The 15,930-nt window shown below is 38.0% G+C and overlaps 1 protein-coding gene across 4 annotated transcripts in view; it reads left to right on the forward strand.

The window, feature by feature from the left end:
- Ankrd12 (ankyrin repeat domain 12) overlaps positions 1-15,930 on the forward strand; it is a 100,464-nt gene that overhangs the window by 66,716 nt on the left and 17,818 nt on the right. For all 4 annotated transcript variants that reach the window (XM_026786092.1, XM_013351594.2, XM_026786091.1 and 1 more), the window contains one exon: positions 10,905-15,556. In XM_026786092.1, the coding sequence (XP_026641893.1) occupies positions 10,905-15,556 (4,652 nt within the window). The remainder of the gene's footprint in view (positions 1-10,904; positions 15,557-15,930) is intronic.

A 15,930-nucleotide genomic window follows, 5' to 3' on the forward strand; every position in this document is an offset into this window, starting at 1 on the left:
TGAGTGAGGCAAACCTAGAAATTTAAAATTTAAAAGCAACTACATGAAGCAATGTTGCTGGGTTTCTGGGGTGCTTGTGTAGAATACACGAAGCTTGAGTTGAATTCTTAGCACTGTATGAAGCAGATGTGGTGTATACCTGTAATCCCAGCATTCAAGAGGAGGATACAGAAGGAAAAATAGGAGGCTAGCCTGGAATACACAGCATTATTAGGGAGAGACAGAGAAACGGAGAGACCTACTTTCTGTTTCTAAGCTATAGCTCTCAGGGGATGTGAAAGATACCAAGATTTGTTTTCTAAAATGTAGCTTATGTTTTTCTGTTGCTTGATTCCTTGTCAAGGTAGCATAAACAAACATAAACATATATGACTTCATATATGATTTTAGTTAGTGCAGAACAAAGGAACCACTTAAAATAGACATAGAACAGGTCTGCTTCTGTTGTGAGACACTGTTTCCTAGGAGGTGCCAGAGAGTCTCAAACTCAGCCAGATTGCAGGGAGTAGTCTCAGCTAGAAGACACAAATTAGAGATATTCTCAGGTTCTGCTAACAGCTCTCTCACTTAGGGGGAAATGTTTATTCAGCAAATGGTTTTTTCCTTTATCAATATGAAAAGAAATCCAGAGATTTGAGGAAAATATCTGGGTATATAGCATGATTAATAAAAACCCAGAGACAGATATTGGTGTTCAACCTGAAGACCAAAAAAGCAAAGGAGCCAGCTACTGGCCGGACTGAGGTAGAGGTCAGGGCCAGTGCAAGGATCAGTAAGTGTTGTTACTGTAAGCTGTCTTCTGCAGCCCCAAGCTTAGGACTGTTTTAATATATGAGGTTATTTCCAGAAGGCTTACAAACACCATACCAAATGTAAAGATTTTTTTCTTGGAAGTATACCTAATATCAATAAAATCATAATAGATAAATATTTATGATGAGAAGACTATGAAAGGCAGGATTGGGAGGCGTAGGACGAGTTGGGGTGAGATGGGAGAAAGAAGCAGCTTCACAGACTTGGTGATGGAGGGTTTGACATTGGGAATAACTCAAACTTGTCTCTTCCCTGCCCCTTTTGAGAACAGCTATATTAACCACACAGCTCTCTCAGACTATCTAGATATAAACTCTGCTTCCTTACTACCTATGCTCAGATTCCACATCTGTCCAGGAGGTGCTGGGAAAGGTGAGTTAGTCAGTACAGGAATATGCGTTCAGAAAACTAACTCACAGAATGTCACAGCCATACTTTATGTGATATGGTAGCATTACAATATTTTAATTATAATTACTATTACAAGGTCAAAATTACAATTCACCTACCCAATCACTAGTTTTTAGTAACTTGAGCTAGTCAAGGTCTGGCTTTCTTACATAGTCATGATGAGTTATTCATCAATTTTATGTGATATTTAGGTATTTATACCCACATTCCTTGCTTTTTAGATGTATTATAGCTGTATCAGTTTTGGAAAATTCATAGTTAAATGATACGGATGTCAGCATGTGACTAAGTACTAATTTAGTAATGTCTACTTGATTTAATCACATATATTACAAAATGAGCAGTGACTGAACTCTGATCATGTTCAAACCTGACAATTCTGTTCTCAACTCTTGGTTCTACTGCTGCTGAGCCTACTTTAAGTAACTTAAAATCTATAGTGAAGGACTGGGCTAACAGGCTAGTGCGTAAGTACTTCCTTTGCAGTTATGAGAACATGAATTTGATTTCCAGCACTCACTTAAAAAAACAAAACTCCAGCCTGTACAGGTAGGCACATGTATGTGGGCAATCTTTAATCTCGGTGTTGGGGAAACAGAGGATCCTGGGGAGGGGGCTGTTGGCTGACCAGTCCAGTCGAGTCAGCTCCAGGTTCAATAAGAGACCTTATCTCAAGAAATAAGGTGGAAGGGCTGGAAAGAAGGCCTAGCTATTAAGAACACGGGCTCTTTTTCCAGAGGACTCAGTTTGATTGCCAGCACCCATAGGGCTGCTTACAGCCATCTATGATGCCAGTTCCAGGGTATCTGATGCCCTCTCTGTCTTCTGTAGCACTACATGCACACCATACACAAACATTCTTGCAGGCAAAACACCCATCATTTAAAATAAACAAATACACATTTTAAAATGTATGAGTATTTTGTCTGCATGTATGTCTTTGTGCCACCTGCATGCCTTGGAGGCTAGATGAAGGCATCAGTCCACTGGAATTGGAGTTACAGAAAATTACAAACCACCGTGTGGGTGCTGGAAATCAAACCTGGTTACTCTGGAAGAGCAAGCTAGTGTTCTTAACCATTGAGCCATCTCTTCAGACACCCCTTCCCCCACCAATTTTTTAATTAAAAAAATAGGTGTTGAGCATTATAGACACTTTGATGTTGATCACTGACATATAGACCTACAGACGAAACAGTCCTTATTGGAAGGGTACACATTTTTAAGGTGCATTCTCATGGATACCATAGCTTACAATATAGATTTGCATGTTACCTGGGTCTTTGAATTTTTCCCAGAATCTGTTTTACTGCATCTTCATGATTGCAGTTAAGTTTACAAGTATTTTATCTCAAATTCAAAATTGCTCTGCTTCCCTACAGACAGTAATTTCAGTGTTGAAGAAAATTTGTTGAAAGAGATTTTACAAGAGGGTTTTAGTTGGAATTGAGCAGGAAATAACATTAACATTAATGTGGGTTTTTTTTTCCCAATTGAAAACAACTTTCTCATGCATGAGGTGAATGTTGAACTTTGAGAATAAATTACTAGCATTTGTTTTCTACCTTAATTCTCTGTGTGTAGTATTAAAATAATTTACATGCTTATTTTTGCCCGAAATTTCCTTTTTAAAATTACTTTGAGCCGGGTAGTGGTGGTGCATACCTTTAATTCCGGCACTCGGAAGGCAGAGGCAGACACACGGATCTCTGTGAGTTCGAGGCAAGCCTGGTCTACAAGAGCTAGTTCTAGGACAGGCTCCAAAGCTACAGAAAAAGCCCTGTCTTGAAAAACAAAACATTCATGGTGATAGATATGTGTCTATTTTCATTCTTCTACATGTTGATATCCAGTTATGCCAGCACCATTTGTGAAATATGCTTTCTTTTTTCCATTTGATATTTTTTTGCTTCTTTGTCAAAAATCAGGTGGTCGAAGATGTGTGGATTGATATCTGGGTCTTCTATTTGGTTCCATTGGTCCTCCTGTCTGTTCTTATGCCAATACCAAGCTGTTTTCAGTACTGTAACTCTGTAGTAGAGTGTGAAGTCAGTATTGTTCTTTTATTGTACAGGATTGTTTTGGCTTTCCTAGGTTTTTTGCTTTTCCATATGAAGTTGAGTACCGTTTTTTCAAGGTCTGTAAAAAATTTTGCTGGGATTTAGATGGGCATTGCATTGAATTTGTAGATTGCTTTTGGTAAGATTGCCATTTTTCCTTTGTTAATTCTGCCTACTCAAGAGCTTGGGAGATCTTTCTACTTTCTGGTGTCTTCTTCAATTTCTTTCTTCAAAGATTTAACATTCTTGTCATACAAGTCTTCCACTTGTTCGGTTAGAGTTACTACTCTGAGATATTTTATGCTATTTATAGCTATTGTGAAGGGTGTTGATTCTCTGATTTCTTCCCCAGTCTTTTTATCATCTGTGTACAGAAGGGCTACTGATTTTTTTTTTACTTAATCTTGTATCCTGCTACATTACTGAAAGTGTTTATGAGTTATAGAAGTTCCTTGGTGGAAGTTTTGGAATCACTTATGTAAACTATCACATCATCAGCAAACAGTGAAAGTTTGACTTCTTCTTTTCTGATTTGTATCCCCTTGATCTTCTCCTGGTATGTATGTATGTATGTATGTATGTATGTATGTATGTATGTATGTATGTATGTATTTATTTATTTATTTATTTTCGAGACAGGGTTTCTCTGTGGTGGAGCCTGTCCTGGAACTAGCTCTTGTAGACCAGGCTGGTCTCAAACTCACAGAGATCCGCCTGCCTCTGCCTCCCAAGTGCTGTAGAGGTCACAGGACATTCTGGGAACTTGTCCTCTCCCTCTATCATCCAGAGATTAAGGATCCCTTGTCAGGCTTTGGCTGCAGCCACCTTTACACAGAGCCATCTCCCTGGCCTAATGTAAGGAGGTTAACATTAAGTAACAGGATTCATTGTTGCACCAGAAATAGACAGTGGTGGCTTCAAGCCAATAGTTGTAGAAGCAAAAATAGTGAATTAACTCTTTTTAGTCCTGATTTTTAAGGCAGCAGAAAAGAACGCAGGAAGTTGATCCATTTAAATTTCCGAGGAAAGATGAGAGAGTGACTGCGGATTCTATTAAGTACATCATTACTCTTACATGATATTGACAGAATAATTGTTTCTAGTGTGTAATACACAAGGCAGTCTGCTCAAAAGTCCAATATTTGTTGACTTTCTTACTAGACACTTAAAGTGTAATCATTTTGTTCAATACGAATCCAAAAGTATATCAAAACCTTTTAGCTTGTTTTATATTTTTATATTATATTTTATATTGTTATTTTTATATTAGATTTTTGAGGAAAGAACTTAATATATACCTTCATCTCTCAATTTGTCACATCTGTTCTGGTTGCTTGACCATTTTTATAGCATTCAAGAAAACATGCAGTTGGGTGTGGTGGCACATGCCTTTAATCCTAGGACGCAGAGGCAGGCTGGTCTCTTGAGTTGAAGGCCAGCCTGGTCTATAGAGTGAGTTCCAGGACAACCAGGGCTACATAAATACTGTCTTGAAATCCAAAGAAAAAGAAAAGGTGCAATTTATGGAGAGCTCAGTAGACAGGCCCAAAGCTTATAAGAGAACTTTAGATACACTTAACCATTCTTTAAATGTCTCTAGTCTTGTTTTCAGTTTTCACTCAGACTACCTTGAACTATGCAAGAACAACTCTGAAATATATTTAAGAGTATTAGCTAAAAATAAAATGCAGAATTTTTTTCATGGTCAGGAAAGATATAATAACATTTTAAATATTTGACAGTTGCATGGTTCTTGTTTTTCTATTATTAGAAATAAAATGTTGAAGACAAGTTGAGTTAAAAACTTTACAAGAATTTTTTTGTCAGAAACAATTTCTTAACATCTATTTTAAATACAGAAAAAAAATAAATACAGATTCAAATTTGACGATTAAGGAGACTCTAAATACTAAAAAAGTTTGAAACAAAATGACAAAATAACTTAGTATAATGATAACCAATGGCATTTAAACATTTTTTATTTAAAATTTTTTCATATACAAAAACACCAGATGGTGGTAGCACACGCCTTTAATCCCAACACTTTGGGAGGTAGAGGCAGACAGATCTCTTTGAGTTTGAGGCCAGCCTGATCTGCAGAGCTAGTTCCAGGACAGCCAGGGCTACACCGAGAAACCCTGTCTCAAAAAACAAAACAACCAAATTTTTTTCACAGAATATATTTTGTGTGTTTTTTCCTTCTGGAACTTTACCCAGGTCTTCCTCACTTCCCTATCAACTCAGCTTCGTGTTCTCTCCCCTTCAAAACAAAAAAGAAAGATCCAATAAGATAAAATTTCCAGAACAAAACAAAAGGGGCACAACAACAACTATTACGTCCATTTTGTATTGGCCAACTATCCTTGGGCATGTTACCCTGGAATGTGGTTGATATACCCTTTGGTGCTGTGTTGGAGAACACTTTTTTTCTTTTGCCAGAGGACATGGGTTACAAATAGATTCTTGGTTTAGGGGTGGTACTTTTTCTGGCTTGAACCTGTGCAGACCCTATGCATGCTGCCACAGCCCCTATGAGTTCATGTCTGCCCCAGTCCTGTTGTCTCTGGAAGACAGTTTTCATTTCCTCTGATCTTAAAGTCTTTCTCCTTCTTGAGCATAGATCCTTGAGCCTTAAGGGAATGGGTTTAATGAAGATGTCCCATTTAGCAGTAAGTGCTCCAGAGTTGCTAACTCTGCACAATGTTCAGTTGTTGGTCTCTGATTCCCATCTACTGGGAGAAGCTTCTCTGAGGAAGGTTAAGTTAGGCACTGATCTATGGGTATTGGCAGAATTGTAGTAGTGGGTTTTCCCCTAGGCCCATGGCCCATCTAGTCTCAGGTTCTTAGCTTCTTTCGCAATGGTCGATATAAGTTCTTTCTCATGGTGTGGGCCTTAAATCCAATTAAAAAGGAGTCGGTTACCCTTACATTTGTGCCACTATTGCACCAGTATATCTTGCAGGCTGGTGGTTATTGTAGGTCTCGTGATTTGTAGCTAGGTGACACTGACAGCTGCCTTCCACCTCTGGTGGTGTACAGACTACCTTCTAGCACCATGAATGCTAGCTAGTCAGTAGGAACTGAGCTTCTAATTGAGCACCAGCTCAACTTCTTCATGTTTGATGACTTAGGTAAGTGTTGTCTACCTCAGTAGAGCCTTTCCATCTGGTTATGTGTGGAGAGCAACTAATAACCTTGACAATAACCTGTGATGTTGGGGGGGGGGGTTCATCATAGGACCCTAACCATGGCCATTTTGACAATAGGAATTTGAGGATTTGGAGATTTTAGATGGTTTACTTAAAATAGCGAATATATGCCTAAAATAACAACACGAAAATGGAAGATCCTTTTGAAGTGATTCTTTCACTGGTATCCAGGACCAGGTAATCTTGTCCTCAGTATAGTGAATTCCAAATTAAGTCTCCTTAAGGAAGGGAAGATTTTGTCACCTTGGTCTACACATATTCTACTCACACAGTAACACCATAAGAGAAGCGGTCTTGGCTCAGGGCCCCAGATAAGGCCAAGAAATATGAGTGGAATATTCCGGACAAGTGTGTGACTCATGGATGGATTCATGGAAATATTTCATTATCATATGGATATTAGTTAATATCAGGCTAAATTCTTTACATTGGAATTTATAGGGTTTTTCAGAATAATATGCATATTAAAAATGTGAGGAAACAAAGACCTGTTTGCATTGGAAGATATTGGTTTAGTATGTGAATCAGGCTCGTAAATGACAATTCTTACAGCTCTTAAGTAGTGCATGTATATATGGTAACTCCACCAGTGCATATATTCCAAGCTGCTCATAAACATACGATGTCAGTACATGAATAAGATCATATAAAAATAATTAATAATATATTACTATGGTAGGCATAGGACCAGAAGAAATTATGTCATATCTGACATTAAAAAGAAGTAACATACATAAGAAATAAGCTCATGAGTCCTCATAAAACCCGCATTACCATTTCGTGTCTGTTGATGAACTGAGCACAGCCTTCTGGTGAAAGCAGTAATGACATCTGCTGTGCTAGAGACCTGAAAATAAGAAGAGCTTTTAGAAAATCATGTTCATCCAACCACAGTTTCTTTTTTAAAATAATTTATTTAATTTTATGTGCATTCGTGTGAGGGTGTCAGATCCCCAGGAACTTGAGTTACAAGGCAGTCATATGTTGCCATATGGGTGTTGGGAATTGAACTTGGGTACTCTAGAAGAACAACCAGTGTTCTTAACCACTGAGCCATCTCTCCAGCTCCCCAACCTCAGTTCTTACAGATACCATTTTGGTATGTTCCCCTGTCTTCTTCTATACTCACATATTTACACATTTTTATTGCAAAGAATAGTGTATGCCACTTTTTCTCTACATTATTAAATTTGTCTGTACTATCAGATAGTTGAAAATACCTGAATGTTCCTTCAGTAAAGTAATCATATGAAATGTTTGTATATTAAGTGTAATAAGTTTATTACAGTGATAATAATGAAGGACTGGAAAAATGGCTCAGTGGGTAAAATGCTTGCTGCACTCAGGGCCCCTGTAAAAGCTGTGCATGGCAGTTTACAGCTGTAACTGCAGTTCTGAGTTGAGTGGTGAGACAGGAGGAGCTGGGAGCTTGCAAGGCTAGCCTGAAGGGTGAGCCCCAGAGTTAGTGTGACACTGCCTCCAAAAAAAGGGGGGTGGGGAGTAGAGAAAAGGTTGAGAAAGACATCCTAGTGTCTATGTCTGGCCTCTGTACACACCCACTCAGGACAGTCCACATATGTGAACACACATACATGACACAAACACAAACAAGGATGTACTGAGCAATGTGTAGCTCAGTGGTAGAATGTTTGGCATATCTGTGACCCTGTTTGATAAATTACATTACAATCAAATTTCAAAAGAAAGTGTCTACTATCTTTAAATGAAAAAAATGACATACTCTAGGTTCTGTGATTTCGCTGCTTATTTTATGTAATATTGCTAATCCCTACTTGAAATTCTTACTCTCTGTGACTTCATTTCTTCTCCGAGAAAGCCAGCATCGTGAGTATTACTGTGGAAGTGGTGTTCCCTCAACAGCTACCATGCTGTATGATGTGTGGAGCTCAGGCAGTCTTTGCTGCTGGAGGCAGGAGCTGTGTTCTTTTCAGCATGCTTCCCCAACACTCTATGCCTGTGTATAGAACATTTTCCTGGGGATTTAAGGGACAAAAGTTATTTCCAGTGAAACTAATAGTACAGTGAGAAACTAAGTAGAAGTCATAAAGAAATGAAGTTTTTGAAAACTGCAAGGGGAGGGAAATCCTTGGGTTGAAAATATAAACAAGGGGGATGGACAGTTAAGAACACTGACTGCACATCTAGAGAACTTAGGTTCAATTCCCAGTACCCACATGGCAGCCCACTAACTGTCTTTGACTTCTAGTTCCAGAAGATCTGACGCCCTCATATCAGACATATGTGAAGGCAAAACACAAATGTAAAAAAAAATAAAATTAAAAAAAAACTTTTTAAAAAAGAAGAAAATATAAACAGTTACACTGGAGGTGGAGTTAGAAGAAATCATGAGTTCCAGTCCATCATGGGCTACAATGAAACCCTCTCTTAAATGTTAAAAATAGGAACTGGAGAGATGTGGTTAAGAACACTGGTTAATCCCAGTATTCGGGAGGCAGAGACAGGCAGATCTCTGCGTTTGAGGCCAGCCTGGTCTACAGAGTGAGTTCTAGGACAGCCAGGGCTTCACAGAAAAACCCTGCCTTGAAAAAAATAAAAATATAAAAGCCAAGCAAGACACTGTGCTTATTGCTCTAAAAAGAAAAATACAGTGAAATAGATTCTACCAAGGCTTTCATTGTATTTCTACAACAGGTTGGCTAATTTTGTTTTGTTTTTGAGACAAGGTCTCACTGTGTAACCTTGGCTGGTATAGCAGGCTGGCATGGAACTGACAAAGTGGAGATCCACTTGTCTTTGCCTTTACTAAAGGAGGCAAATGGGTCATGAGAGCTCATTGGTCTGCCAGTCTAGCAAACGTGACACTCCTTTCACTCAGGGAGAGATGCTGCTGCAAACATTGTGAAGAATGGTAGAGAGAAGCACCTGACACCTCCCTGGCCCTGCATGCTTGTGGGTGAGCGCCTGTGCTCACACAGTGTCGACCTGGGGGACTTGGGTTTGGTTTTATTGGGTAGGGGGTTGCTTTGTTTTTAGATGGGTCTTCCTAGGTAGCAAGGCTGATTTTTCTCCATTTCCAAAGTATGGGATTACAGGCGTGAGCTAAAAACTACTGACTAAAAACTTCATTTTGATTTAAAAAGCTATGTTGAAGTTCATTCTGCCAAGGCTTTGTTTGTATTTATACAACAGCGTGGCTGTAATTTGGTTTGGTTTTTGAGACAGGGTCTCAGTATGGCCTTGGCTGACCAAAAACTCACTGTAGTAGACCAGGCTGGCCTGGAACTCAGAGATTCGCCTACTTCTGCCTCTTAAGTGTTGGGATTAAAGACGTGAACCACCATGCCTGGTACTTAGCTATACTTTAATAAAATATTTGTATATTGAATAATACATAGAAAATGAGACTATTTCTCTCAGTGTTCTAGGTCTAAACTATAGAGTAAAAATACTTAAGGAACAGAGTAGTGCTTTTTGTGAATTACATATCTATTACAATCTTGATTATGTAGTTGGAGTCTTATTTAATTTTTTTTTCTTATTTTCTCTACTAAATAGCCATGTTTCTAGTATAGTTAAAGGTTGACAGAAGTTTCTGTCCTGCCTGGCCTACAGTCGTTCAGTCCCAAAGAAACACACAGAGGTCTATATTAATTATAAACTGGTTGGCCTATTAGCTCAGGCTTTCTTATTAACTAACTCTTACATCATACATTAATCCATTATTCTTATTCTTGTCTATGTTAGCCACATGGCTTGGTACCTTTTATCAGCAAGGCATTTTCATCTGGCTTCCTCCGTGTCTGAGTCACAACTGCAAGACTGAGCCTTTTCCCAGAATTCTCCTGTTCTGGTCATACCACCTATACTTCCTGCCTGGCTACTGGGCAATCAGCATTTTATTCAACCAGTACAACTGACAAATCTTTAAGGGTATAAGACCATTGTCCGACAGCTGTTAAAGCCTTCCCATCATTTAAATTATTGGTCTCTATGGCAAGCATGAAGTTCTGCTAATATATATTTTGAAAAATAAAACAAAATCTTTTTAATTTAATGGTTCTTAATCTTTTTTTAGGGGGAAGAATCAAAGAGCCTTACCTAAGCCATTCTCTTACCAGCACAAAAATGTACATATATATAATTTGGAATATTTTTTACAGTAGATGTTTCCCCTGAATCCAGGTGCCTCTGCTATATGTTCTCCCTCTGTATGTGTGTATATATTCATGTCATACATTTTAATAGACATACTGTGTTTAACATGTGCTTTTAAAGAAAGTCAAGAATCTCATCATAGAGGGGCATTCTGTAAAATTGTTCTGCAAAACTAGTAGAACTTTTACATGTTTGTCTTGTTTACATGCTTAAGGTAATTTTATCGGAATTGTCTGATGTATCTATAAGCTATATTTTTCTTTTCTTATTCTAGATTCAGAAGAGGCTCATTCTGTAAATCCTTCTAGTGTTGATGAAAATATCGACTCAGAAACAGAAAAAGACTCTTTCATCTGTGAGAGTAAAGTTCTCCCAAGTAAAGCCCCACTCCCGTCTGCTCTTGATGAGTATGAGTTCAAAGACGATGATGAAGAAGAGATAAGTAAAATGATCGATGACAGGCATATTCTTAGGAAAGAACAACGAAAAGACAATGAATCTGAAGCTGAAAAGAGTGGTTTGTTTGCAAAACAGGAAAAAACCTTTTATTCTAAATCATTTAAAACTAAAAAGCAGAAGCCATCTAGGGTTCTGTATTCTAGTACTGAAAGTTCTGATGAAGACGTTCTTCAGAACAAAAAGATTTCTACTTCATGTTCTGTCCCTGAAACATCAAATTCTGATATGCAAGCCAAGAAAGAATATGAATATAAACAGAAAGGCAAAGTTAAAAGAAAATTAAAAAATCAGAATAAAAACAAAGAGAACCAAGAACTTAAACAAGAAAAAGAGGGGAAAGAAAACACCAGAATAACAAACTTAACTGTTAATACTGCACTGGATTGTTCAGAGAAAACCAGAGAGGAAGGCAATTTTAGGAAATCTTTTAGTCCAAAAGATGAAACTTCATTACACTTATTCCATATTTCCGCTGGTAAATCCCCCAAACATTCTTGTGGCTTAAGTGAAAAGCAGTCAACACCACTAAAGCAAGAACATACGAAAGCATGCATATCTCCAGGGAGCTCCGAACTGTCCTTACAGCCTGATCTTGTTCGGTATGATAGTACAGAAACTGAGTTCTTGCCAGAAAGTTCAAATGTAAAATCTTACAAGCATAAGGAAAAAAACAAACATCAGAAAGATTTCCACCTAGAATTTGGTGAAAAGTCAAATGCCAAATTAAAAGATGAGGATCATAATCCAGCATTTGAAAACTCAGAGTGCACGCTGAAAAAGATGGATAAGGAAGGCAAAACACTAAAAAAACACAAACTGAAACATAAAGAGAGGGAGAAAGAAAAGCACAAAAAAGAAGTTGAAGGTGAAAAGGAAAAATACAAAAATAAAGATAATGCTAAAGAGCTGCAGAGGAGCATTGAATTTGACAGAGAATTTTGGAAAGAGAATTTTTTTAAAAGTGATGAAACCGAGGATCTCTTTTTAAATATGGAACATGAGTCCTTAACAGAAAAAAAATCAAAACTGGAAAAAAACATGAAGGATGACAAATTACCTAAGGAAAAACATGTCTCAAAAGAGAGGAACTTTAAAGAAGAACGGGAAAAGACTAAAAAGGAAAATGAAAAATTCCTTAGGGAAGAAAAGCTAAAGGAAGAAAGAGAGAGCGTATCTACAGAGAAAGAAGCGGAGTGTAGTTCTGTGGGTGCTAGTATAAACCAGGAATCTGTAGGACCACATTCAGTGGAAAAGGAAATGGACATTGAAAAACAAGAAAAGCATACAAAAGAAAGGGAAAAATCTGACAGACGATTTCAAACCAGGGAAAAAGAGGGTGACAAGACTGAAAGAAAATTTTCTGAAAAAGAAAAGAAGATGAAACATGAACATAAGTCAGATAAAGAGAAACTGGATTTTAGTGAATGTGCTGACAGAATAAAAGAAAAAGACAAGCTGTGTCCACATCAGACAGAAAGGTGTCAGAAAGAAGGGGAGAAGATGAAAAACATGATTAAAAAAACTGATGACAGAGAGAGGAACAGAGAAAAAACAGACAGAAAGCATGACAAAGAAAAACCTGAAAAAGACAGGTGTTTAGCAGAAAGCAAAGAAAAGCACTTGGAGAAAAAAAAGTCTGATAATAGTGAATATATAAAGTCAGAAAAGGTCAGAAGTAAAGACAGGGAAGGAGAGAAGAAGGAAAAATTTAGAGATAAAGAAAGTATGAATATATCTAACTCCAGGCATTTACAAGAAGAGAAAAGGTCAAGTATAGGAGACAGTAGTAGTAAAATCCAGCATGAGAAAACTATGTCCCTTAAAGAAAAGGCAAGGGATGAACCTTTGAAAACTCCAGATGGAAAAGAAAAAGATAAAAAAGATATAGACAGATACAAAGAACGAGACAAACGTAAAGACAAAATCCAACTGAATCCTTTACTCAAACTAAAGTCTGAAACAGATAAGCCTAAACCTAAATCATTACCAGTCTCAAAAGACGCCCGACCTAAAGAGAAGAGGTTAGTGAACGATGATCTCATGCAGACGAGTTTTGAACGAATGCTCAGCCTTAAAGACCTAGAAATAGAACAGTGGCACAAAAAGCATAAGGAAAAAATTAAGCAAAAAGAAAAAGAACGATTAAGAAATCGTTCTTGTTTAGAACTTAAAGTAAAAGATAAAGAAAAAACAAAGCATATACCCACTGAATCAAAAAATAAAGAATTTACCAGGTCAAGAAGTTCAGAATTGACTGATGTTTATAATAAGGAGAAACATTCTAAAGATGTTGGAAGTAATAGATCACAGTCTGTTGACACCAAAAATGTACTGAGTTTAGGTAAGTCAGCCTTTATTTCAGAGAACAGCTCAAACCGCTCTCCTAGGTCAGAAAGCGAGAGACTGGGTCTTAGCTCCAGGTCTGTTTCCATGATTTCTGTTGCTAGTTCAGAAGATTCTTGCCACACAGTGACAACCCCACGGCCTCTTGTTGAATATGACTCTGACTTTATGTTAGAGGGCTCAGAATCTCAGTTGTCTTTTTCCCAGTCACCTTTTTTGCCAAATGCCAAATCTCCAGCCCTTTATGAAAGGGAGCTGGAGAGCCTTACTGAGCTGCCGGAACGACTTAAGCCACCATGTACAAACAGACTTCCAGTGTGCCATCTCAGGTCATCTTCTGTGGAAGATGTTAAACTAATAACTAATGAAGTAAGGGCTGCTGTAGAAATCAGAAGATGTAGCATGCCCTCAGTCATCTGTGAACCCACAAAACATTTCCAGATAGCAGAAGAAAGCAACCAAGGCAGCTTAGCTGTGCCAAGAGAGACTTGTCCTTCTCCCAAACCTGAAGTATCTCCAATGCCAGAAAGAGGCCTTTCGCATTTGTCTGACTTAAACCCCAACTTTACAGGCTCTCCAACTAGGACTATAAACAGCAGGTATATTTCAACTGATACAAATGTAATCAAGAGCGCTGGTGTTGTGGGTACTTTAGTGGACAGTCCAATGCACTTGGAACCATCTAATCAAGTTGGAGTAATCCAAAATAAATCATGGGAGATGCCTGTTGATAAGCTGGAGTCTTTAAGCACCAATGAATTTATATGCCCAGATTCTGGTACAGTTGATCAAGATTCCTCTGCTCAGAGTTTCTGTAATTCAGAAAACAAAATGTTAAGAGAACAAAGTACTGACTGTTTATCCCTGCACCAGACTGAACTACCAGGAAACTCGTGTGCTCAGGATCCAGCATCTTTTCTGTCTTCACCGCAACCATGCTCTTTTTCCAACCAGTCACAGTCAGATGCTGAGTGTGCTTCTAAACCTGTGTCTTTGTCGTATGCTGCCAATCAAGAACCAGGTATTTTACAACAGAAAAATGCAGCTCATATGATTAGCTCTGTAATAGATAATGATAGTAACTTTACAAAAGATGTGGAAAATACGTTTGTCCTAGCAGACATTCAGAAGACGAATTCTTTTGTACCAGTTTACTCTGAAAGCACTATTCAAGAAACACTCCCAGCCTTTGAGAAGGCAAATACTTTGCTTGTATTGCCATCAGAAAAGGACTTCAGTGGAAGTGATGCTGCTTCTCAGATCAGTACACATTATGCATTTAGCAAACTTACTTACAAGTCTTCCAGTAGCCATGATATTGAAAAGAGCATGGATGATGCTCACGTCTCACATGAAAAAGAAAGCAAACTGCAAAGTTTAGTCTTAACTCAGTTGAGTAAATGTGATTCTGATTTGTATGAAATGAATGCAGGGATGCCGAAAGGAAGCCTAAATGAACAGGATAATCCAAAGCATGGTCCTGATAGTGAAAAGTATTTGCTTTCCATTGAAGATGAAGAATCTCAGCAGAGCACTTTATCAGGTGTGGAGAGCCATTCACAGCAGTCAGCCCAACCAGAGATGCACAAATATGACCAACTCATTAAAGGAGAATTAGAAGAAAGCGCAGAAGACGATAAAACTGAAAACCAAATCCCCCAAAGAATGACTAGAAACAAATCGAGCACAATGGTAAATCAAAGCAAGCAGATTCTTGCTGGCTGTACACTTTTGCCAGAAAAAGACAGTGACTCTTCGCCCAGGGGAAGAATAAGGCTCACTGAAGATGATGATCCTCAGATTCACCATCCACGGAAAAGGAAAGTGTCACGGGTCCCTCAGCCTGTGCAAGTGAGTCCCTCTTTACTACAAGCAAAGGAGAAAACGCAGCAGTCTCTAGCAGCCATCGTAGATTCTCTGAAACTAGATGAGATTCAACCATACAGTTCTGAGAGAGCAAATCCATATTTTGAATATTTGCACATAAGGAAAAAAATTGAAGAAAAACGGAAACTATTATGTAGCGTTATTCCTCAAGCTCCTCAGTATTATGATGAATATGTAACATTTAATGGATCATATCTCCTGGACGGAAACCCCTTAAGCAAGATTTGTATTCCTACAGTAAGTAAATTGTCACTTGATACATATCTGCAATACTCCTGGGGGTATAGCTCAGTGGTAGTATACTTGTCTCACGTACATAAGACCTTGGCTCAGTCTTCAGTACTGGGGAGGAAATCGTACATATGCAAACTGCATACATAATTTGAAGTTTTCTAGTAGTTGATATTTTGAAAGTAAAAAGACCTGATAGATTAATTTTATAAGTGTTAAGTTAGTATATCCAATGTGTTACTTCAATATATAATCAAAATACAGTTATTTGAGGTATTTTACTTCTTTTTTCCACCGAGTCTTTGAAGTTTGATGTATCCACATGTATTATCATATATGTCCACCCTTACTGACAATACATCACAAAGTAGCTTTTTTTT

This window comes from Microtus ochrogaster, linkage group LG4 (assembly GCF_000317375.1).
Source record: "Microtus ochrogaster isolate Prairie Vole_2 linkage group LG4, MicOch1.0, whole genome shotgun sequence".
NCBI classification, from domain to species: Eukaryota; Metazoa; Chordata; class Mammalia; order Rodentia; family Cricetidae; genus Microtus; species Microtus ochrogaster.